This window comes from Thunnus albacares, chromosome 1, assembly GCF_914725855.1.
Source record: "Thunnus albacares chromosome 1, fThuAlb1.1, whole genome shotgun sequence".
In the NCBI taxonomy this organism is placed as follows: domain Eukaryota; kingdom Metazoa; phylum Chordata; class Actinopteri; order Scombriformes; family Scombridae; genus Thunnus; species Thunnus albacares.
The window spans coordinates 12,844,039-12,868,720 of NC_058106.1; the positions used below are offsets into that span (position 1 = coordinate 12,844,039).

At 38.7% G+C, this 24,682-nt stretch overlaps 4 protein-coding genes and 1 long non-coding RNA gene across 13 annotated transcripts in view; 2 read left to right on the forward strand and 3 right to left on the reverse strand.

Moving 5' to 3' along the window:
- nptnb (neuroplastin b) overlaps nt 1–6,584 on the reverse strand; it is a 28,478-nt gene extending 21,894 nt beyond the window's left edge. The window contains exon 1 of one of the 2 annotated variants that reach the window (XM_044335437.1): nt 6,230–6,584. In XM_044335437.1, the coding sequence (XP_044191372.1) occupies nt 6,230–6,305 (76 nt within the window). In that variant the 5' untranslated portion in view covers nt 6,306–6,584. The remainder of the gene's footprint in view (nt 1–6,229) is intronic. The other variant, XM_044335349.1, reaches the window with a different exon arrangement.
- On the forward strand, nt 1–23,813 carry LOC122969859. Its single transcript, XR_006399107.1, has 3 exons — nt 1–16; nt 4,580–4,585; nt 23,708–23,813. It is a non-coding gene; the product is annotated as an uncharacterized LOC122969859 (long non-coding RNA).
- On the forward strand, nt 6,734–9,249 carry LOC122969708 (calcium homeostasis modulator protein 6). The gene is made up of 2 exons (XM_044335677.1): nt 6,734–8,592; nt 8,794–9,249. The coding sequence occupies exons 1-2, from the start codon at nt 8,128–8,130 to the stop codon at nt 8,944–8,946; spliced, it is 618 nt and encodes a 205-aa protein (XP_044191612.1). The 5' UTR covers nt 6,734–8,127; the 3' UTR covers nt 8,947–9,249.
- Nucleotides 12,125–16,725, reverse strand: LOC122969480 (UDP-glucuronosyltransferase 2B17-like). The gene is made up of 2 exons (XM_044335217.1): nt 16,641–16,725; nt 12,125–15,033 (listed from the first exon to the last, which is right to left on the reverse strand). Exon 2 carries the CDS (start codon nt 15,024–15,026, stop codon nt 13,449–13,451), a length of 1,578 nt encoding a protein of 525 aa, XP_044191152.1. The 5' UTR covers nt 15,027–15,033; nt 16,641–16,725; the 3' UTR covers nt 12,125–13,448.
- Nucleotides 15,858–24,648, reverse strand: LOC122968839 (UDP-glucuronosyltransferase 2B15-like). 8 transcript variants are annotated; one of them, XM_044334671.1, is made up of 4 exons: nt 24,535–24,645; nt 24,216–24,287; nt 21,398–22,138; nt 15,858–18,138 (listed from the first exon to the last, which is right to left on the reverse strand). In XM_044334671.1, exons 3-4 carry the CDS (start codon nt 22,110–22,112, stop codon nt 17,276–17,278), a joined length of 1,578 nt encoding a protein of 525 aa, XP_044190606.1. In that variant the 5' UTR covers nt 22,113–22,138; nt 24,216–24,287; nt 24,535–24,645; the 3' UTR covers nt 15,858–17,275. The 8 variants fall into 8 exon arrangements, with proteins under 8 accessions (XP_044190606.1, XP_044190463.1, XP_044190538.1 ...); XM_044334528.1 differs by having other exon boundaries at nt 24,216–24,341; XM_044334603.1 differs by lacking the exon at nt 24,535–24,645 and adding an exon at nt 24,471–24,488 and having other exon boundaries at nt 24,216–24,341.
- Between the last annotated feature and the right edge of the window lie 34 nt (nt 24,649–24,682).

The window sequence follows — 24,682 nt, forward strand, 5'->3', positions numbered from 1 at the left end:
TACTCAGCTGATGTAGGTAGAGAAGAGAGAGCTCCCCCGAGGACTGACGGCAAACCACACACAACCACCATGCATCCTGAGAGTGAGTCAGCAGCCTGCCTACAACCTGGATCCCCGTCCACAGTCCCACAACACAGACAGAGAAAGCAGCGAGTAGGAAACCCCCTAGGGCCACTGAACTGGTTATGTGCTAGGCAGTGTGTGTATATTTGAGTTAGTGGGTGTGGGTGCATCTGTGTTGTACCTGTATGGTACAATGGTAGTTATTTGCAGGTCATTTGTATGACATAATAGTTTATAGTTGTGACCATTGTTTAGATATATATATATATATATATTTTTTTTTTTTTTTTTTTTTTTTTTTTAGATGAGGAAATTGGTTGTTTTTCTTCGTCACCTGCAGGTAGAGGCCAACCGTAGCCAAACAGGCGTTTTCGGGTTTTCTGGTTGATTTAGAGTTCATTTTGGGTGAAAGTTTGGCAGAGCTACCCTGGGAGTGAGTCATGGTCACCAATCTCTAATGACTCCAAATCATAAAGGTGTAACTTGTCCTGCCCTAACAGGAACCACAAAACAAATAGGGTGAGTCAGGGAGTGTCAGTCATCCACAGTCTGCAGGCATCTACGCAGTCCTGAGAGAAGGTCGAAATAGGCACAACTGAGAACACCTGTATGAGTGTGAGAGATCAATATTCTGATAATTTGTCACAATATGGGGACCTCTTTATGGACATGTTTTGTTTGTTTTCTTTTTTCTTCACCCTCTCTCTACTTTTTTTTATCTATGAGGGTAGTAACTTTTTCACACTGCCTAAAGTTAAATACACACCTTGATACCCTCCCTGCTCTGTCAAAAAGTTAAACAACTCTAAAGGGCCATATTTGTGGTTTTCATGTAATAGCACATTAACTACAAATCACATGTGCTTTAAATTACTGCCAACCATTTCTTTAGATTCGGTTCCGTTTTTTTTAAAAATTAGTTTTTTAAAAATTAGTTTTAAGATGAGTTTCCTACCTTCCAAACATCCAGTGCCTTCTATTATTTTTCAGTAAAGTTTAAAAATCATCCTTTGGACACTAGGAACGTGTTTGATATAGGACACAATCAAAACTGTACTGTCTAATCCATGTGGGAAGAGACTGTTTTTACAGTTTTTCTTGTTCTTGTGCACACACAAAACAGGTTTAAGGGTTAGCTGTTGAAAAAAACATGGCATTCACAAGCTTTGTTGTTGAAAAATCTAACCAAGAAGTAATTTGCAACAGAAATACCAGTACCCCTTTCCAAAGTAATTAATAAATGAATAAATTGGCCTAAATGTTTGCTATAATGGATTACATGTATCAACCAAGATGCAAGTTGATATTCAGCCATGCTAAAATGAGCATAACATCATAGATACATGGAAGGTATAGATAAATGGTATGTAGCAAGTAACGTCAGCAGTAAAAAGAAGTGGATGTGAGCAACACAAACAGTTTTCTATCCCTACAGGCAAGTAGTTATATCAGTGTTGAAATATTATACAAGGAGAATGCTATTCAATGTGTAGAGGCCATGTGATATTACTCAATTTGGTTTAATACCAAATTGCTCTGATAATACTACTTTACTAAATACTGCTAAAACAGCTCACGTGGTAGGAAATTACTGTCTTTAAGTCACAATCATCAAGTATTTGAATTCATATAAGAATTTGCACACTTGGAATGCACTTTGTAGGTGGGATACAGTATGTAGTGAGCAGCTGACAGTTTGACCTGTCAAAGAGGCTGCAATTGTGTACACAAGGCCCTGACAGAGTGGTTGTAGTTTTCCTCACTCACAGTATCACATCACTGATAAACCTAATTTAATGTCACTGTGATAAAATATTGCTGTTATTTGTAAGGCTGAATTTCCAGAAAAGCAGGCGTTGGGGGCGACCATTTCCATTTCAGTGATAATACTTGAGTCTGTCATTCAGATCACAGAAGAGAGGCAACAGTTTAATGAGATTTAAATCCCAATAACCCCTGTGCTGGGTAGAAATGCTCTAATCCCATCCTCTAATCACAACCAGCGAACACTTCCTACTTCCCTTTCAGAGGTCAAAACAAGGGAATTCAAATGATTTGATGTAAAAACCGAAGCAGCACTTAGGTAGATATGTCACGGGACACTGATTCCCATCATCGTAATAACACAATAATTCTTAAATTGTGTCTGCAATGTCACTAGTTAAAATTCCCAGGCTGATGGGAGAAATGTGGCCAGGTATACATGAAAATAACATCTTTGAGTATTCTGTCTCTGAGCTGCCCTTGTGTACCATGCTTAACCTGAGTTGTTCCTGCAGAAGAGCCAGTAGTACAGGGTTATGGCTAAATTGGGGAGCTTCCAGCTGTGAATATGTGTAAATGTATGAATGTGAAGCAGGGTGGTGCTGAAAAAACAGCATGCATGCTGAACAAAAGCCTTTCTTGAGCATATCACTATTAAAAAAAAAAAAAAACATTCCTCCCCTTACAGTTGTGTATCAGTATATGACTGCAGTGTGCTTTATACTGTGTGATGCCGCTCCTAATCAGTGCAGTCCATATCAGATTTCACAGTAGGCAAGCATGACTCACTGTAAGAGCTGGCTTGAGTCCGACAGCATATTTTCCAGACTCACAAATGTACCTTTGTCCAGAGCATGGACAGAAACATGATAATGGACAAGTTGCCGCATCATAAACAGTGCGTCTATTGATTGAGTGGTATGCTTATCTCAAAATGGGGAGTTGGCCTCTGTTGATAACATTTCTTGGCACAAGTGGCATACAGAAGAACTAGAGGGCCAAGTATTGACAAAAAACTGTATATTGTAATTTCCATACACATTGCAGTGCATGTGGGCATAGCCCTCTCTACATGATGTCTTTGTACTTTAATGTACTGTGAACCTATGTGCTCTAATCAGTTACATCAATATGAACAAATATAAATAGTGAATTTTTAACATGCAAGTAATTGTATCAGGTCATTACACTACAGCAGATTCTCAACAAGTCATCCAAAATCATAGGCAACCCACTTCCCTCATTTGAATCTCTACATAGTCACCGAACTGTGTGAGCAAAGAAGATCATCTCTGACCCCTCACATCCTGCTCATAACCTCTTCCAGTCCTTCCCTCAGGGAGGCGCTACAGGTCACTGCCCACTAAGACTAAACGCTTCACAAACAGCTTTTTCCCCTTAGCCATTAGGACTCTGAACTCCTCCATCGAACCCCCTCCTCCCATACTACTGACATGCATTACCATGCACCAACTGTATATGCTTGTGTGTACTATGTTTCTGTGATGATATGTTGACTGCATCCCTGTATTGTGTCATGATAATATTAATTGTTAGCTGTTGTCCATTTATGCATTTGTGCTGCAGAGTTTAATATACTGTACTGAAAAAAAAAATTCCACCAGCCTCGGTCGTGTGGCTAATAAACAATCTATCTATCTGTCTATTATTCACACAGGCAGTGATAATATAACGACAGTGTCGGCAGTCAGAGTGGGCTACATGGTTCGTGGGGGGAAATTATGTAAGACAGAAAAGCACTTCCTTCAGGTCAGCCCCAGCCACCTTCTCAACAGTCTTTATTTTCTTTGCATAAAGATCACATCATCTCACATCAGCTTAAATAGTTCACAACCACCTAGCAAGTCTTTAGGAGGTTGTGCAGCTGTGCACAAGGAGGCCGTCCATTAAGAGTTAATGGATTCACTTTCACAAAAGGACCTTAAAGCCACAGTTCTCAGTGCTGTGTCTCAGTGATAAAAATAGAAACAAGGCAGAATGGATGGATGCTATTTACAGTCCTCCAAATATCTGTCGCAGAAGCCGACCACCTATAGTAGGCCTACTTTTCCCTGAACATGAGAGAACAATGGCGTGAATTCCCTCTGCTTCCCAGATGCAGTGATTACATCTCATGCACTTATAATTATTATTCTCCCCACGTCACTGCCTGAACTCTGTACTATCACAGGAAAATCTAGCATTGCGTAAGAAGCCATGCACTGATTACCCTTAATCTGAACTGTGAGAGAGAAATGAAATGGCTTTTGGATGCATGCAATGTGACCAAATATAAAAACAGCACTAACTGTAGCCTATTATGATCATACCTGTAATTAATGTAGGGTCTGTTTGCTGAGCATGAGATATGTCTGGAGATTAGAATTTAGGATCTCTACATGAAACAGATGAAGCACAAACACATGTAGTGACTAGGGGGCAGCAGTCTGTCTCCAACTGACCCCTGGTTGTATGTGTGTGTGTGTGTGTGTGTGTGTGTTTCTGTGGTATGAACTGGGCCCCAGTGAGTGGGCACTAACACTGGACAAAGACCACAGGAAGTGTTTGGAATGCCTTTGCTTGAGCTTTATCAAACAATAGTGGGATTATTGGGTATTTGATTTTCCAGATAGCAAGATCAGAGAAGGCCTCGCCGTGCACTCACACACACTTCAAGCACCTCCAAGAAATTAACAAAGAAAAAAGAAAGGAATTCAAGGGATAATATTTTGTTATGTAACTGCTGTGGTAGTTTAGTGTTTTTGTCTCCTCACAAGATGAAGATGTAGCTTATCTGATCGTGTAAAATTAGCTTGTTGTTCAGACATAAGTAATTTTGAACATTTTCCATTTCAGATATTTGCAAAAATAAATCCCTCAAAGGTAGGACAGTGCTGGATTGAGTTTTTTCACAACCTTCTCATCCTATCATCAGAATACACGTCTCATTAAGTCTTGCATGGTGGGTGTCCGATTATCCCACTGGAAAGACGAGGCGGACATTAAGTATTAAAATTATAAGTATGCAAAGTAATTCTCTCCCTTATTTTTCTCTAAAGGGGGATTAGATCATGTCAGTGACATTGATTTTTCAACACAGGGGCCTTGACCTTTGGGTAGAACATGCTCTTCTAAATGATATGAGTATATGCGATGATTATATTATTAACAAAAATTGAAATATATTGATTCCAGTTGCATATTAAAGTGCCAACTTCTTTATAATCATGTCAGGGTTGCTAAGGGAACCTATTGATGTTCTTTTGCAATTTAAAAAAAATACAGATTCAAAAGATTCCACTTTCATTTCATGAGTGGCGGCTGATTTGTGTGCGCCTCTGGGTGATGTGATTCAACAGAATTTGAATTTGGGACATGCTGTATCAGAGGAGGACAGCCTAGAACACCCAATAACATGTTACCAACATTTACTTAAACCAAATCCTGTCAGTTTTATTATGATTAAAAGCGAACTTTTGAATTGTGTTATTCACAAATAAATATCATTTGCAGCTCTTAATCTTTATAAATCACATCTCTCGTTCCCTTTCATTTTTGAATACTTGGATAAAGGAAACATCTGGTGCTCCAACATGCCAAATAATCAGGTAAGGAAATAAGGGTGTTACTTGTGCATGTATTACGTTTTGAAATAGCTGAAGACTGAGCCAACTGGGCAAGAAAGAAAGGTCCCCTTAAGCCTGCATCACTGGAAATGTGGTAGGCAACAATAGTGAATTAGTTTTGTCAGTCGAAAAGATACACATGCACAGCAACTGTGATACAGGAGGGCCTGGTATTTACAGTACAACTCACCGGGCGAGTCTTTAGCCTGTATTTGGTGTTGATAATAGGTTACTTGCTCAACGTCCAAAGCAGGTTAGTCTTGCTTGACACACACTGTCACCTAACCCCCTTTTGACTAAACAAACTGTACACTGGCAGCCATAGACTACCATACTGTATGTAGATATTCACAACTTATTACATGAAGGTACAAAGCTCAGTTTTGTTCACAGCAACAGCATTCATTGTGTAATTTAAAGAAATGGAAAAGGAAACATATCCGACTTGTCCTCTTACACACTCACAATACTCAGTTGAAAATTAGTCACCTTGCAAAAAAAAAAAAAATGTCACAATAACATCGTGAGTTGTCATGCTGTTTTCTTAGTTTAGAGTTGGTTACATTGAAGACAGATTGTATAGTCAGTGATGGAATCAGATATGTTGGTTGTCTAACTCTGGCCTTGATGTCGAGATGCGTAAAACGATAGTAGAGCTTTTAACGGAGTCATTCGCAAAATCCTCTTTAGAAACATTTCGCGTCCCCACACAAGTCAAGTCACTTTCCCTCAATGCGCTGTGTACAATAATGCCATGGACACATCTGGCATCTTACCGTTTTGAGCCACAATGAAAGGCAGCATCAAGTTCCCCAGAAGGACCACCGCCAGCATTACTGCGTTAGGATGCATCGTCGGGGCTCGATGAGAGTACCAGGGTCTCGGTCGGACGAATGTGGGAGGAGAGATCGTGTATTGATCACAAGCTCTAGAGAGATGGGCCCTGCATAGCACCTGGTTCTTTAAAAAAATTGTCAGCCGAGGTTGATTTCAAAAAATGTCTGTAGAAAAGTCGCCCGGATTCAAAGACCTTTGGACGACTACGATGAGCGAAAGGTCCGGGACGAGGCCAGCGGCTCAGGGATGCCGATGTGTGGCCATAGGCGGTGAAGAAGCCTCGTCGGATTGCGGAGGAGGGGTCTTGGGATGTCAGGGAGATTGTCCACAGTGTAGTTCTGAAGATTCAAAGATGCGCAGAGCGATGCGCATTTGCGCACGCACGGTCACGGTTCGGTGATTAAAATGAAAGTAACGCACAAATTACTCCCGGCGGGAAGTGATGTAGCCGAAACATCAGTCTGTTAACAGCAGCGGTCTATTTTTAATACTAAAAAGAGGAGCAGATGCTGGTAGGACACCGACGGCAGCAACGACAAGCTGCGCGTACCCTATGCGCTCATGACCGCGGCACAGACTCACAGAGGCTGCACATAGTACAGTGTACTGTATAACACGTATGTAATTAAATGCTGTTTGGGAACTCAGGCAGTTATTCTGTGGCTACACATGCTCCATTTCCTTGTCAGTGGATAGGCCTTCATTTTTATTAGATGACACATTATCTGGCATTTGGAGGATTTTGTTCGTGCTCATATAGTATTTAATGGAACAGTCGGCGACCACAGTAATAGCAATATGATTTCCTATACTGGCCACGCTTTTCAAGATCTCTTGCAATATTAATGTAACCATTTTCAACTATCACCAGTGGTCAAGACAGATGTGTCACCAACTACGCAGAGCAAACGACAAATAATCTCATACGCACGATTTTACATTTGAAAAATTTGATGAAATGAAAACAACCCAGCCGCTGTTTTCACCAGTCACATCTTTCCAAGCCTATTTCACAGCGCCTAAATACTTTCCCTTGTCAGGTTTTAATGTGAGGAGATTATGGTGATGCTTTTGAACTCGCTGAGGTCATTTATAAATTATGTCATCACATCAGTGGCATGGGTGTCCTCAAGCTGTATGTACCACATCCCCTTGAAAGTTTAACATGGCCTCCTGTAATCCTCTCAATCCCTAATCTGTGCTGTCGCATGGGCGACCTCATGTGGTCAGTTAATGTAAACTGAGAAAGAGCCAGCATGCATCTAATTTTTGAATTGCAGATAATTGAGACAAATTAACTCAAAACATCCAAGCATTTAATAACTAGGCCTGCAGTTTTCTGAGGTAAATTAAGCGGTCTCTCTTTAGTTGAATATGTTTGTAATTGTAACATTTCATTCTTTTATTTAGTTTTAGTGTAAAATTGGGCCTATAACTTGATTTTTAAAAACAAAGGCTTGCTCTTTGACAGATGCCTACAGCTCCATGCATTTTTTTGCTTGAATATTGTAAATGGTCCTTCTGTGCTCAACTGCAGAACAAACTTCCCTCCACTTTACAGCCCTCCCTCCAGTTTGTCCATGGGAGACCACATTTAAAATGTAACCCCACCTGAAACCTTGCACAGACCAATCAGCCAGAGAAATGTCAGAGCAGACGGCACACCCTCCTTTGTTCAAAACCAATCAGAGTGGAAGTGTGGCATTTTGCCCGAGGGGAAAACTTACCCCTGGATGCGTTAATTACGCATCACTTAGCTGTGTCCAATGTGTTCACAACGGTGGACCCTCATTTGGGTTTTTTACAACGACTGTCTTCATTTTTCGGTCAATCTAGTATGGAAAGTAGACAACAATGGCTTACCAGACTGAAAAATGAACTTAGCAACAGTCCTCTGGTATCAAATGTGGCTTTTGGCTTTATCCTCATGGGACTAGAGAAGCTGGTGGAGCTGGAGTTTGAGTGTCCTTGCAACCCTACATGGAACGGAGTGTTTTCATCAGCATTCTTCACCATTCCTGCCATCATGGCCTTCACCTTGATGCTGATCATTCAAGGATGTAGATGTGATACGTGGTGCAGGAAAACTGTTTCCCTCTCCAGTTTCGTTCCTGCTATCGTGTGGCTGATTTTGTTGTTCCTCGATGGCCAATACTTTGCTTGTGCTATGACAGACTGGGAGGGTAGATTTGTACTAGTTGACAAGGCAGCTCCGCTGAAGTGGTGTGAGCCAATTAGTGAGGGAGATGTCAGCCCACAAGAACTAATGCTCCGCTCACAGCAGCTGTTTGTTTTTTCTCAGGTGAGTAGAATCATTTCTAGTTTACAGAAGATTATGTAGGATGAGTGGAGTGCTAACACCAGAGTGTGCACTGTAAAGAATCTATCCATAAATATATATAAATATAGCTTTGTTAATAGACTTTGTTAATGAAAAGTACAGTTCACATCTTTTCTGTTAATATTTACTAAAAAAGCATTGCTCTACACCTTTGCACCCCAGGTTATAGGCATAGTCCTCCTCATTTTCATCTGTGCGGGTCTCGTAGTGTATGTAATCAGAGAAAGCTGCCAACAAGAGGCGGAGATGCAGGATGCAGATGTAGCCCAGCTCACTGTGCTCAGGATGAGGTCTCTACAGTCCAGGACATCATGAGAGGATTACACCGCCCACCACACCTGCCCTGCTGGCATGGACACTTTGTAAATACCCTGAACAGACTTTACTAAGAGTATTTGTAACTATTGTCAATAAGTGCCATTTGAAAGTATTTTCCCTTCTAAAAATTGGACGTGTCTTGAATGATGCTGCCATAAATATGAATATAACTGAAAATATTGTACCTGTTTTGTTGTATTATCAGTGAATACGTACACAGTGTTGTGCCTGTATTCATCTGATATTTCAGTGCAGTGACAAATTATTTCATACCTGTCTTTAAATTGATATTTCACTTTGTCTCATTTGGTCAGTTTTTTAGAGTCATAAATTTTCAGCCAGCACCTCTGAGACACTTACTTTCAACTTTTTATACCATGCAAATATTGTTTCATTTTCCACCTGGACATTTTTTGTGCCTTTTGTATAAGCTACATTCAGACATATGGAAATACTACTGGTGATGGGATCCACCAGGCAGCTAATATTGACCTGACTAATATTAGATTACTCTTACTATCATTTGAGTTGCGCATGCCAATAATGAAAATGTTTTATCAAAGTGAAATTTCACTTTAAATACTTTCCCCACTCCTGGGTAGCGAATATCTCCAGATTTTTGTATGGTTGGACATACATCACGTGTAAGTCTACCTAACAATGATGATCAGACTGAACTGAACCTTATGATTTATCTGTTTGACAGCTAGAGATGTAAAACCATGTACATTATGATTTGTATTATGGCTGCAACCAGCCAAAAGTAGTATATAGACACAAATTCTATAACAGTATTTGCAGTATGTTTTTTTATTGTTTTGTAATAAAATAATTTATTTATTTAAGTAAAAACCCTCAGGGATTTTGTACGGTCATGTCATACTAGCCAGTAAGATTCCACAATCCTCATATTTGTGGATTTAAGTTTGTCTCAGTGTGATCAACTCACTTGTGAAACTAAGTTTTGTGACATCGTTCTACCAAGTAAATTTTACAGATACCTTTACTATACTGTTGCACAAAATATAATCATTTAAATGACAAATAATGCTGCTTTGACATTAACAACAGTGTATGGTAACATTTTGAATATCCTTTCTTCTTTTAGTGGAATTATATTAAAAACCAAAATACCTTAACTCAGCTGAAACATGGGTCCTTGGCTAAAAAGGTGAGCAGGAAATCAGTGTAACCCAGGCTATAAACAGCATGATATCTACAGAGGAATATAAAGGCGTCTGTGGGTTCTCAGGTGAGCAGCACCTATGTTGGATTATTGTCCAGTGGCTCTGCAGCCCACAGAGTCTGTGCAGGTCTGTCAAAACCAATGCTTACAGTTTAGTTTCGACCTGTATTTGTGGATATCTACAACATTGGCCAGATGCCAGCTAAGCCCATTAAGTGCAGAAATTGTGGCAGACCCTGCATATTCATCCCATGGGGGGCTTAGATAGGACTTTCTGTGTGGCCTTGAGGAAGTTGTTTCCTTTATCTGCTCTGCTCCCCTCACTTTTCGTCACATCAGAATGTCATGTTCATCAACAGGCAAATGGAGACCTGCAACTGGGACTCAACTGAATTTTGAACTACTTTATTTCCTTTTCAAACTGTTCTTGACCAGAGTAGTTGATCTCTCACCCTAATGACTTAAAGGTAATATGACAAATGCTGCCAAATTTATCCCACTTTTTTGTACAGGCCTTTGCTAAAGTATTGATAAACGACCTTAGGGACCAAAGGACAAGGGAACTCAAACACAAATGCAACTCTCTTAAGCCACAGATACTGTATTACAGGAAATCTGTCATTTTTAAAGACTTCAGTGCAAGAATTGCTTCGTCTGACAGTCCTGAGCCACTTCCTCTTTCTTTCATACTTAAAAGGGAAACGTGGTTCATACATAATACACTAAAGGTAACTTTGGTATGAGTTATAGTATGAGCCAATAACATACCTGCATCCCATATTGGTAGATAAGCATGCTTCATCACTGTGTTCTCTCCCTTCTTTGTATAAAGTATTTTTAATCAACAAAGTCAACCCCTCAGTGATAGCAATGATTATAATATAATAGAGAACATGCACCAGCTTCTGTTGGTCTGTCTTACTGTACACAAGACTTCATTGATTAGGACATTCATGTTCACCCAGTGGCTTCCCTCCATAGGAACAACTACAGCTCTCCCATCATGAGAGGACAATTGGAGATGTATAAGAAACATCAAAACATTTCTCAGTGTGCATACCATTGCTGAACATAGAAATTAGAGATACTGTATCAGTGAAAAGTATTCAAAATCACCTGAATATCTTTATTTTCAAAATGCTTATGTACATGTGGTAGAGGTCATTCTTAGAATGTCTCAACACATTGTTTAAGGCAGTAAATATGTATGTTGATCAAATGATTTAAATTAGTTTTACATCTAGAATGAACAATCAAAGTCAGACTATCAGACTCAAATGAAAGAGGCTTCTCCTTAACACTGAGATTAATGTAATTGTATGTGTTGTATAACAAGGAAAGACTGAGTCAATAAAATCCCACAGGTATAAAAGCTTATACAATAAAGCAAGGATTTACACATATAAGGGCCTAGTTTAGTCTTGTTACTTGTTACTCTAATCTATGTGTGTGAAATGTTTAAATCCATGCAAGCCTACACTTGTCTATGATGAGATAGGAACATATATATACACACACACACACACACACACACACACACACACACATATACATATATATATATATATATTGTGTTACAGTATAAAAGTGAATTTGGAAAATTTGAAAATCTGAGAGAAAAGATGCGCTGATTAAAATGTTTTTATTTTGTTCTTCCTAGAGCAGCAGTAATACTGTACTTTTTATTAAGTGTTTCACCTAATGTTATGTCTGTGTTGTCTCTGATCACAGTCTACAGATATCAGGGGGTCAACATGTTTTAATGTGTGATGTGACCATTAAATATATACATACATACATACATACATACATACATATGTGTGTGTGTGTGTGTGTGTGTGTGTATAATATATATATATATATATATATATATATATATTTTTTTTTTTTTTTTTTTTAATTTTTATTTATTTTTTTTTTTAAATGTACTCACCAATTTACAAAGAAAAATAATTTGCTGAAAATGAAAATTAACCATCACACACTGAGACGACTTGACTGTGACTTTATTAGGAGCAAACAACAGGTTTTGCCTGTAGCTTTTTCAGGTTTGCTCATCACAATTGCATGAGTACTCACAGGTGTGATAAATACATCTGAGTCACATGACTAATTATCACAGTCTACATTTTTTCAAAGTGAGCATTTTAAAAAAGGGCATGACAATAAAAAAACGTATTTCAAAAAACATGACATGATTAATATTACACAGAGTTACAAGAATTACACCATTTTACATAATTTAAACTTCATTAGAAAGGCTATCACCCGTCAACAACTGACTGAATAGGATGAGCTAAATTTCCTTAGCAGAATAGACTATCAATCCTACAGCTGTCCCTCTAAACCACTAAATGGGAAGGGTGAGTACCAGGGGAACTAGTGGTTCATCTTTCCCTAAGAGTCCAAATAGCCTGTGGAGAGAGATACAAGTTAATATTTACATATCACAGATAAAAACTCAAATCCAGTGTTTCATTAAGTCCATAAGGTTCAATAGTATTCAGTTCATAAATCCAAAATGCCTCCCTTCTTAAGAGCTTGTTAATCAAATTACCACCTCTTGGACTAAGTTTGAAGGAAGTAGCCGACTGATGGTTTTTCTCCTTGTAGTGTCTCGCAATGGCATAATCCATATTTCCATTTCTAATGGCAACCTTATGCTCAGCAACTCTCAGTTTGAGATGGCACTTTGTTTGGCCTTCGTACATTAAGCCACATGGGCATTTCAAGATGTAAATGACATGTGTAGAGAGACAGTTAATGATTTCTTTTATATCATATTTCTTTCCAAAATGAGGGTGATTAAATGTCTTGGTATCAAATGTGTTTGAACAGTGTGCACATTTTCCACATTATTTTTCCACAATTAGTTTGTGCAGGTTCCTGTTACAAAGAACTGACAACAGTATCTCTGACATTTTTGACTCTTTTGAAGCAAAAACGAGGTCCAGAGGATGACAAATGATTCAAACTTGGGTCACATTCTAGGATGTCTAGGATGGATCTTGCTGTTAAGACTATTACAGTTTGTTTATCCAGAGCACTGGTTCTGTGAAATGACAATAGTGTAAGAATATAGTGAGTCAAATATAATCAGTTTTAAACATATTTGTTGTTCACTGTCAATAAAACAAGAATTATAAAGCACTCAATGAGCACTTTCTTTTTTTAGGAGAATCAAACTATGTTTTTGCAGCTCACTGGAGGTGTATTTCTGTTATCCCTATAATCACAGTTCAAATAACTATCATATGGTCGCGAATTTGTAGTTTAGATTATCTACAGTTTAACACTACTTAGATTTTTTTTGTTAATCACATTTACTTTTTGTTCTCAGACACAGCTTGGAACATAAACACTTTATAAAAGCAGCAAAAGTACCAAGAATAATCAGCACAACTCCAACTAAGAAGAGCATCACATCTACAGAGTGGTAGGAATACCAGGGCAGTTTGTAGGACTCTGTTCTCAGGTGAGCTGCTCCTTTATGTCTCATGACAAACTCTATCCAGAAGAGGGCTCTATCCAGCGGCTTCATTGGCTGATCTCTGTGCAGCCTGGAGAGTCTCTGCATGTTCATCCTGTAGGAGGGCTCATTCAGGACTTCCTGAATACCCTGGAGAAAGATGCCGTGATTCATAGTAAAAATATCAATTATCTTTCCTGCTCCTCTTATTTCAATTCTTAATAGATTATCACGTTGATCAAAAATCAATGGAAGCCCTAGTATAGGAACTCCATGGTAGATTGCTTCTTGAACACTGTTTGTTCCTCCATGACTTACAAATAGTTTCATCTTAGGATGTCCTAAAAGGTCACTCTGTGGCATCCAGTCAACTAGTCGAGTGTTGTTGCCCAGAGTGGCTGGTCTGTCACCTTTATACCTCCAGATGACTTTCTGGGGTAACTTGGCAAAAGCTGCAGCTATATCATCAGCTAAGTCATGGGGAAGCTCTGCAATTAAAGTCCCCAGAGACATAATGATGACTCCATGTTCCCCTGAACTCTGGACAAACTCCTCCAAGTGTTGAGGCAGAGGTTTTGCAGGTTTACACTGGAACCCTCCCATATAGATAACATTAGGCATGGTGGGACGAGGAAACTCAAACACAAAGTCCACTCTCATGAGCCACAGGTCTGCTGCCTGGAACAGGGAGATGTAGTCTACATCTGGACCTAAATATTTTTTAACAAAGCCAACATAATGTGGCGTGATATAATGTGCAATTTGATATTTTGTGAAGCCAAATACAATCATGTTAGTAAGTCTCTCAAGAAAAGTCATTTTATCTGAAAGTTCAGTCCCTGTCAGTGGAACATAAGAGAGAGGAGAGGGCGCAATTGAAAAATGGCCTTCACCATGACTAGTCCATCTGACATTGAAAACAAGTGGTAACCTTAAGTAGTGGGCAAGTATAACACCCCCTGGTGTAATGGGGTCCGTCAGGAAAAGGTCATATTTTGCATCCTGTAGAGACCGTATCAGATCTTTGTCTTCAAAAAGCAGCTCAAGCATTTTGCATGTTTTCTCATGTATCTCAGAGGCCGCTTGTCCTGATTCCATTTCCAATTTAAAACGTGTCCAGGCAGACTTTCCCTCCCTCTGGATTTTAAACAACTGGGTCATAAATGTAATTATAAAGTCTTCATCAAATCCAGACTCAATATCAATTGTAATTGAAGTATAGAATGGGGAGGTTTCCTTGATGTACCAGCTGTCTGACGTTCGCACAACAGAGACCTCGTGGCCCCTTGAATGTAGTTCCTCAATAATGACCTTCATGTTCACCCAGTGGCTCCCGTCCACTGGATAAACAAGCACTTTCCCACCATAAACTACACTTGTGCAGAGCAGGTAGAGCGTGATCCAGACCCAGGGCTGATGCATTTTTGTTCTAAAGTTGGGAAGAAAGCATATTATATCTCATCAAAAATATAAATGTCAATACAAGTAGCTTTTTTATAAAATAAAAAAAATATATACTTAAATATATAGGATTATGTTTATGTCAGTGGTTTGTGTACATTTTAAGCTTTTATTAATTTTGCAGTAGTATGTGAAGCCTGCTGTAGTAGTTTGCCAATGTATTTGTTTTTCAATATTTCTCCTTTGCCAGAGAGCAAAACACGTGTTAGTCCTTCCAGGTTCCAATTTGAGTAGGACTTTGGTACAACAATGTCATGTTCTTTAACGCTCAGGTGATAAGAAAGTACAAGGAAGAGATAATATAGTCCACAGTGTTTAACTCTAAGCAAACATTGGTAACCAAACTAAAAGGCTGGGAGACAAAATAACTTAGAAACTGCAGGGTTATTTTCCCGTGTTACAAGTATTTAGTTACATAAAAGCTTCAGATTGGGATAAAGTTTCAGTTTGAATTGTAAATTTTATTGCAAGTCCATTATTCTGTCTCCCAATAAAAAGCAACAACTACATGCCTTAATGGTGTAACCAACTAGGAGTTTTCTGATATGGCCTATAATGCTCAGGTGTAACTTGGCTGCTATGTTGTGTTGTCTTCGGGAAAGTGTGATTTTTTAGGTAGCTGGTATTCCTCTTTAACAGCCTAAGAAAATACTGTAAATGACCAAACAACGTCACCTTCTGACTGATAAAAGTGTCAACAAACTCTCATTTAGGTCAATTTCTAAAATATGTCTATTGCAAGAAACCTGAAAGTAATGAAAGTGCATTATTTTTCTCGTCTTACACTCCACATGGTTTTAATATTTTATTGTCAGTCCTTTAAATATTTCAGGATCTTTCCTTTAACAGTTTGCTTTCAGCATAATGCAGTCTACAGTAAAACACAATACAGCAGAGTTGAAATTTCTATCTTAGCTCATTTCATTTTAATTCATCAAGTTATTCTAGTAGTCTTCTGGTAGTTTGCATTAGCTGAGATCATTCTAACTTTCATTTGGTTACATCCAAAAGCAAATGTTGACAAGTGACAAAGTAATCAAACACACTTCACTCTTTCAAGTTAACAGTTAAAACTGACAGTTATATTTCTTTTTTTTTTTTTTACAGCAGGGGCGGTGTTTCAGCAAAAGCCAAGGTATGGCAATGTGACATGACGTCACAGAAATACTCAGTGATAATGGGATTTGAAAAATATTGATTAACCTAAAACTGTATTTAAAAGCCGAGTCAGTGTCACTGGCCCGGTATATCTAGACGTTTTGATTAATAAAGGTCAGTCTCAATTAGATGCCGAGTTTAAATGAATAGTTTTTGCGGTTACCACGGATATAGTTTCGTTTTTCTTTTATCATCATTTGCAATCATAAGCCAGTGATGAGTCAAATCACTGGCTTATGATATATTATGATTTATTGGCATTAAAGTTTCAAGAACAATGTTGCCAAAGCATCATTATATGTAATATCTGACAGTGCACAGTAACAGTAATATGAACACACACTCTCTCCCCCAGCTGATTTAGCTTGATGCACAATTTTGTGGCTCAACTTCCGTATCTCTGTCGGATTTACTCACCGTTAGTAGCGACACTTGTAAAACTGAGTGAAATTTTTAATCATAACTCCATTCCTCCCAACTGCTCTCTCTCTCTCTCTCTCTCTCTCTCTCTCTCTCTCTCTCTCTCTCTCTCTCTCTCTCTCTCAGTATTGAGGTTGGTTAGTCAGTCTTCATCCTTCATGTGTCACCGACTCAGACTGCTGTTGCTGTTCGGCTAGCAGTATCTGCAGCTGTAGGCTCGGTTATGGTTGTAGTGTTAGCCGCCTGGCTGAGCAGCTGCTCAGGAACAACAGCTGGCAACGCTGCCTCACTTCACTGCATTCCAGATGTTGTAGATACATGTTTACGTTTTGTTGAGCATAAATGATCAATTTTAAGGTAATACAGGGGATATTAGTTCTCATTTTTATTTTTTAAACTGATTCCAAGCTATGGCAACTGCCATACTTGTCATACCCCAATTATGTTTTACAGTAGATATTTTTCTCAATAGGAAACTTGCAGCTGACACAAAACACAGTCAACAAAGGTGATATCTTTAAAACATCTACTCCTTTCAATTTTTCTTTTTTTTTACTGATCACAGCCACATTGACTGTAATATAACAACATATTAACCAATATGAAAATTAACAATGAAGCATCTCTCCTGGTTAGTCAGATTTCACCTTTCTTTTCAAACACAGTCTGAAGCATGAGCACACTAACCCAGCAAAAATGAACAAAATAAGAAGAGCAACTGTTACTAAAAATAATATGACATCTACAGAGTGGTAGGAATACCAGGGCAGTTTGTAGGACTCTGTTCTCAGGTGAGCTGCTCCTTTATGTCTCATGACAAACTCTATCCAGAAGAGGGCTCTATCTAGTGGCCTCATGGGCTGATCTCTGTGCAGCCTGGAGAGTCTCTGCATGTTCATCTTGTAGGAGGGCTCATTCAGGACTTCCTGAATACCCTGGAGAAAGATGTCGTGATTCATAGTAAAAATATCAATTATCTTTCCTGCTCCTCTTATTTCAATTCTTAATAGATTATCACGTTGATCAAAAATCAATGGAAGCCCTAGTATAGGAACTCCATGGTAGATTGCTTCTTGAACACCGTTTGTTCCTCCATGAGCCACAAATAGCTTAGTTTTGGGATGTCCTAAAAGGTCACTCTGTGGCATCCAGTCAACTAGTCGAGTGTTGTTGCCCAGAGTGGCTGGTCTGTCACCTTTATACCTCCAGATGACTTTCTGGGGTAACTTGGCAAAAGCTGCAGCTATCTCATCAGCTAAGTCATGGGGAAGCTCTGCAATTAAAGTCCCCAGAGACATAATGATGACTCCATGTTCCCCTGAACTCTGGACAAACTCCTCCAAGTGTTGAGGCAGAGGTTTTGCAGGTTTACACTGGAACCCTCCCATATAGATAACATTAGGCATGGTGGGACGAGGAAACTCAAACACAAAGTCCACTCTCATGAGCCACAGGTCTGCTGCCTGGAACAGGGAGATGTAGTCTACATCTGGACCTAAATATTTTTCAATTAAGCCAACATAATGTGGTTTGATATAATGTGCAATTTGATATTTTGTGAAGCCAAATACGATCATGTTAGTAAGTCTCTCAAGAAAGGTCATTTTTTCTGAAAGTTCAGTCCCTGTCAGTGGAACATAAGAGAGAGGAGAGGGCGCAATTGAAAAATGGCCTTCACCATGACTAGTCCATCTGACATTGAAAACAAATGGTAACCTAAAGTAGTGGGCAAGTATAATACCCCCTGGTGTAACAGGGTCCGTCAGGACAAGGTCATATTTTGCATCCTGTAGAGACCGTATCAGATCTTTGTCTTCAAAAAGCAGCTCAAGCATTTTGCATGTTTTCTCATGTATCTCAGAGGCCGCTTGTCCTGATTCCATTTCCAGTTTAAAACGTGTCCAGGCAGACTTTCCCTCCCTCTGGATTTTAAGCAACTGGGTCACAAATGTAGTTACAAAGTCTTCATTAAATCCAGACTCAATATTGAGTGTAATTGAAGTATAGAATGGGGAGGTTTCCTTGATGTACCAGCTATCTGACGTTCGCACAACAGAGACCTCGTGGCCCCTTGAATGTAGTTCCTCAATAATGACCTTCATGTTCACCCAGTGGCTCCCGTCCACTGGATAAACAAGCACTTTCCCACCATAAACTACACTTGTGCAGAGCAGGTAGAGCGTGATCCAGACCCAGGGCTGATGCATTTTTGTTCTAAAGTTGGGGAGAAAGCATATTATATCTCATCAAAAACCCAAATGTCAATACAAGTAGCCTTTTCTATAAATCAAAATAAATCACTTAAATTTAAAGGATTGTTTGATCAGTGGTTTGTGAAAAAAAAGTTTCATAATTGTGTACATTTTAAGCTTTTAATAATTTTGCAGTAGTATGTGAAGCCTGCTATACTTGTTTAACATTTACAGTATTTACTAACTAGCATGCAACCTTTACACCTGAGATTATCTAAACCACTGGAGCAACAAGAAAATGTGTAACAGTATGTGCAGTAAATATGCACAATTTCTAATTCCAAAATAGCGGTATCATTTCTATTGGTGAAAGATTTTTAAAAAATGCCAATATTACCTTCTTTGCCAATGTATTTGTTTTTCAATATTTCTCCTTTGCCAGAGAGCAAAACACGTGTTAGTCCTTCCAGGTTCCAATTTGAGTAGGACTTTGGTACAACAATGTCATGTTCTTTAACGCTCAGGTGATAAGAAAGTACAAGGAAGAGATAATATAGTCCACAGTGTTTAACTCTAAGCAAACATTGGTAACCAAACTAAAAGGCTGGGAGACAAAATAACTTAGAAACTGCAGGGTTATTTTCCCGTGTTACAAGTATTTAGTTACATAAAAGCTTCAGATTGGGATAAAGTTTCAGTTTGAATTGTAAATTTTATTGCAAGTCCATTATTCTGTCTCCCAATAAAAAGCAACAACTACATGCCTTAATGGTGTAACCAACTAGGAGTTTTCTGATATGGCCTATAATGCTCAGGTGTAACTTGGCCGCTATGTTGTGTTGTCTTCGGGAAAGTGTGATTTTTTAGGTAGCTGGTATTCCTCTTTAACAGCCTAAGAAAATACTGTAAATGACCAAACAACATCACCTTCTGACTGATAAAAGTGTCAACAAACTCTCATTTAGGTCAATTTCTAAAATATGTCTATTGCAAGAAACCTGAAAGTAATGAAAGTGCATTATTTTTCTCGTCTTACACTCCACATGGTTTTAATATTTTATTGTCAGTCCTTTAAATATTTCAGGATCTTTCCTTTAACAGTTTGCTTTCAGCGTAATGCAGTCTACCGTAAAACACAGTACAGCAGAGTTGAAATTTCTATCTTAGCTCATTTCATTGTCATTCATCAAGTTATTCTAGTAGTCTTCTGGTAGTTTGCATTAGCTGAGATAATTCTAACTTTCATTTGGTTACATCCAAAAGCAAATGTTGACAAGTGACAAAGTAATCAAACACACTTACAACACACTTCACTCTTACAAGTTAACAGTTAAAACTGGCAGTTATATTTCATTTTTTACAGCAGGGGCGGTGTTTCAGCAAAAGCCAAGGTATGGCAATGTGACATGACGTCACAGAAATACTCAGTGATAATGGGATTTGAAAAATATTGATTAACCTAAAACTGTATCAAACACACTTCACTCTTACAAGTTAACAGTTAAAACTGGCAATTATATTTATTTATTTACAGTAGATATTTTTCTTGATAGGGAACTTGCAGCTGACACAAAACACAGTCAAAAAAATGTTTATCTACTCATTTCTTTCAATTTTTTTTACTGATCACAGCCACATTGACTGTAATATAGCAACATATTCACCAATATGAAAATTAACCATGAAGCATCTCTACTGGTTAGTCAGATTTCACTTTTCTTTTCAAACACAGTCTGAAGCACGAGCACACTAACCCAGCAAAAATGAACAAAACAAGAAGAGCAATTGTTACTAGAAATAATATGACATCTACAGAGTGGTAGGAATACCAGGGCAGTTTGTAGGACTCTGTTCTCAGGTGAGCTGCTCCTTTATGTCTCATGACAAACTCTATCCAGAAGAGGGCTCTATCCAGTGGCTTCATTGGCTGATCTCTGTGCAGCCTGGAGAATCTCTGCATGTTCATCCTGTAGGAGGGGTCATTCAGGATTTCCTGAATGGTATTCTGAAATGTTTTTCTATCCAATTCAGAAACATCCAAAACCTTTGCCACACCCTTTGCTTTCAGTCTAGAGAGGTTGTCAGCTTGATCGAACACAAAGGGAATGCCTACAATCGGAATACCGTGATATATAGCCTCATAGATTCCGTTTGTTCCTCCATGACTCACCAACAGTTTCATCTTGGGATGTCCTAACAGGTCATTCTGTGGCATCCAGTCAGCTAGTAAAGTGTTGTTGCCCAGAGTGGCTGGTCTGTCACCTTTATACCTCCAGATGACTTTCTGAGGTAATGTGGCAAAAGCTGCAGCTATCTCATCAGCCAAGTCATGGGGAAGCTCTGCAATTAAAGTCCCCAGAGACATAATGATGACTCCATGTTCCCCTGAACTCTGGACAAACTCCTCCAAGTGTTGAGGCAGAGGTTTTGCAGGTTTACACTGGAACCCTCCCATATAGATGACATTAGGCATGGTGGGACGAGGAAACTCAAACACAAAGTCCACTCTCATGAGCCACAGGTCTGCTGCCTGGAACAGGGAGAAATAGTCTACATCTGGACCAAAGTAACGAGTGGACAATGCAGAATAATGCGGTCCAACAATCTGTTTATACAGACGCATCCTCATGGTATAAAAAAACATGTTTTTGACCCTCTCAAGGAACGTCATTTGATCTGTTAATTCTGAAGGTGGAAGTGGGACATAAGAGAGCGGAGAAGGTGCAATTGCAAAATGTGCTTCACCATGAACAGTCCATCGAGCATTGAATACTAATGGCAATCCAAGATAGTGAGCCAGCATTACTCCTCCTCCATTAGCAGGATCTGTCAAAACCGCATCATACTTGGCGTCTTGAAAGGACTTCATTAACTCTTTATTTTCAAACATGTACATGACCACTTCAGAGACTTTCCTGTGTAATTCAAAGAACTTGTCTTTTAACTCCATATCTAAAGCAAAATGGGCCCACGCAGACCCCTTGCTTCTTTTAATTTTAATAACTTCAGAGACAAAGAGACGAAAAAAATCCTCATTTCCACCACCAGAAATATCCAGTGTGACAGTACGGTAGAATGGAGAGGTTTCACTGATGTACCAGCTGTCTGCAGCGCGAATTACTGTCACACTGTGCCCTCTTGAATGCAGCTCCTCCACAAGTACTCTCATGTTCACCCAGTGGCTGCCATCATGCGGAAATACCAGAACTTTCCCACTGTGTGCAGCTGGAATAATGACAGCCAAAAGAGAGATGATAGAGGCCAATGAAAAAAACATCTTCAAATCTTCTGAAACGGAGTTGTCTGAAATAGAAAAGAAAAAGAACAAAAGTCAGATAGCTGTCACTAATAGATTCAAGAAAACATGTGCACATAATGATGGATAGTGTTCCTGGTGGAGGCTGTCCAAAACAGAGTGCTTCAACAATGTTCTTTTTAATTGTCTCTTTATTCATGCATAAAAAAAATCCCTCTGACCGCTCTCACGTGGATAAAGCACATGGGGCCTCTCTCAGGAAATTAGAGTTCTGTTCAGTGCCAAGAGCTCTGTTTGCAATCTCCCTGAGCAATGGTGTTTTTATAACCATAACTGTGCATAACTGCATACAAGAAATATTATATATTAGAGCTTCCCTCTAAGAAAACCCATAATCCCTGTAAAACAAATCCCATGTACCGATTTTCATATTGATTTGATGTCTAATCCTTTGACAATAGATTTGATTCAATAAAATCTCCAGGCTAATTAGTAACATTAGCTGACAAAAGCTAGAAACAAATGTTTCTCCTTTAGTACTGAACAGCTGTTTACAACTTGCACGACAGACATTACTCACTGTTTTCTCGTGGTAAAAACAAGATCTGTAAAGGTCAAGCTTACAGTGAAAACTTTCCTGGCACTCATGTCAACAAACCCTCTCCGCAGATAGTTAAGAACCAAACAAAGCAGGCCATAAAGAACCGAAGTCAAACTGTCGGGACTGTAAAACATTTCCTGGTTTCTTATGTCCCACCCTCAGCAGAGTTGTTACATGAGCTTCTCGACGCTTATAGGGGAAGCTTGGTCATCGTTGTGCGTTAAGCCAGGGAAGCAATGTCAAAGGCAAATATTTACTTTGTAAAGTGGTGTGCTGCATACGTTTTACCTTTTACACAGGCAGAAAATTCTGTCATTATTTATTTAAGAAGCAAGATTTGGCCAGTGGAAAACATTAGATTTTAAATTTGCACACAAACAGTATACTTTGGATGGTGCACTAACTGATTAAGCAGTCAAAAGAAGAATAACTTTTTAACATCATTTGTAAACTGTGGAATATAAAGTGTGCCTTTTGTGTGAAAGTATACTTAGAGATACCTCAATAAACCACTCAGGAGAGCAGTGAGTGTTGTATGTTCAATGTACAATGAGGACTCTACATCACATAAATATACTGCATGCATTATATATCAAACTCCAAACTCACTCAGCAGTAATACAGCGAAAAGAACAAATTTCATAATTCTACAATTTTGAATTATGAGCTTTAGTTGTTGATTTGGTAAAATGACCATTTCAACTGTAAAGTTTATGTTCCAAAAGCTATTAGACAGGCTTAAGATATTTACTTTTCAATTTTTCAATATGGTGTCTTTGCACTCCATATATTAAGACTTTTACAACTGTCATTCGAAGATCACTGTCTTGTGACAGACTATTCTCAATAGCAATCTTAAAGTAAAATCTTCTGGGTGCTGCTGTCAGGACTGTGCAGAGTTTAGTGGAACTGAAAAACCACTTCCTGATTTTTTAAAACATTTTGTTGCAACATTTGCCTCACCACTGACATCACTTCTGCTAATCTTACCACCTTAAATTCTTGCCTCTTTAAGGCAGTGGTTCTCAAAGTGGGGTCCAGGGACCCCCAGGGGTCATTGAGGGTTTTCCAGGTGGTCCCCAGAAAAAATAGGAATAATTTATTTTCACTATAATTCCACCCATAAGTAGCAAAATGACAGAATTTATGACTATTTTGGTCATGGGTTTCATACACTTTTTGTAATAAAACATCTAAAAGCAAAAATCTTATCAGATGGGGTCCTTTGTTTAATTTGTGTCAGTTTAGGGGTCCTTGATATGAAAAAGTTTGAGAACCACTGCTTTAAGGGAAGTTCACTCTTAACAGTGTAATGAGGCGGAACTCCAAAGTAATCTGCAGGAAAGTTTATTTACTGTGATTATACTTATGTATGAGATTTATTATGCATTTAGCATTTAATTTAACAACAGACACACTGTATTCTTTGTAAAGCAGTAGAATTTGGACAAATAGTTTTGAAAAAAATTTCAAACTACAAGACAATATTATCAAGCTGTAAAACTATAAAGAATAAAACTCACTCAGCTGAGTCTTTGGTCAGGTGCTAGATGAAAGAGCCAACAGTCAAAACGTTTAGACAATGTTATCTGAAGCTTGGGATATGTAATAAAAGGCAGGCACAGATCAAGGCTATAGAATCATAGTATCTGCAAAGAAGACAACACCCTTGAGATAGAAACTCCGCCTCTTGGGCAAAAATGTTGGCATACTTAAGTGAGTCATTTTAAGGAAGTCAAACATGCTACTAAAAATACAAGTATAACACAATGTAGTACCTGTTTGCTCAGTATGTAGACAAACAAACAGTTCAGATTTATTGTACAGTTCTTTACAGCTCACCATTTGTTGTTCCAGTATTGTCAAGTGTCACCTTTTCACTTAACATAAACCAAAATGTGCTGCAAAAAGTACAAACCAGATAATTGGGCATAGGCAAAGGCTGTGACACAAAGCAGCAACACCTGAAGCTGATTGTGTTAACCACCTT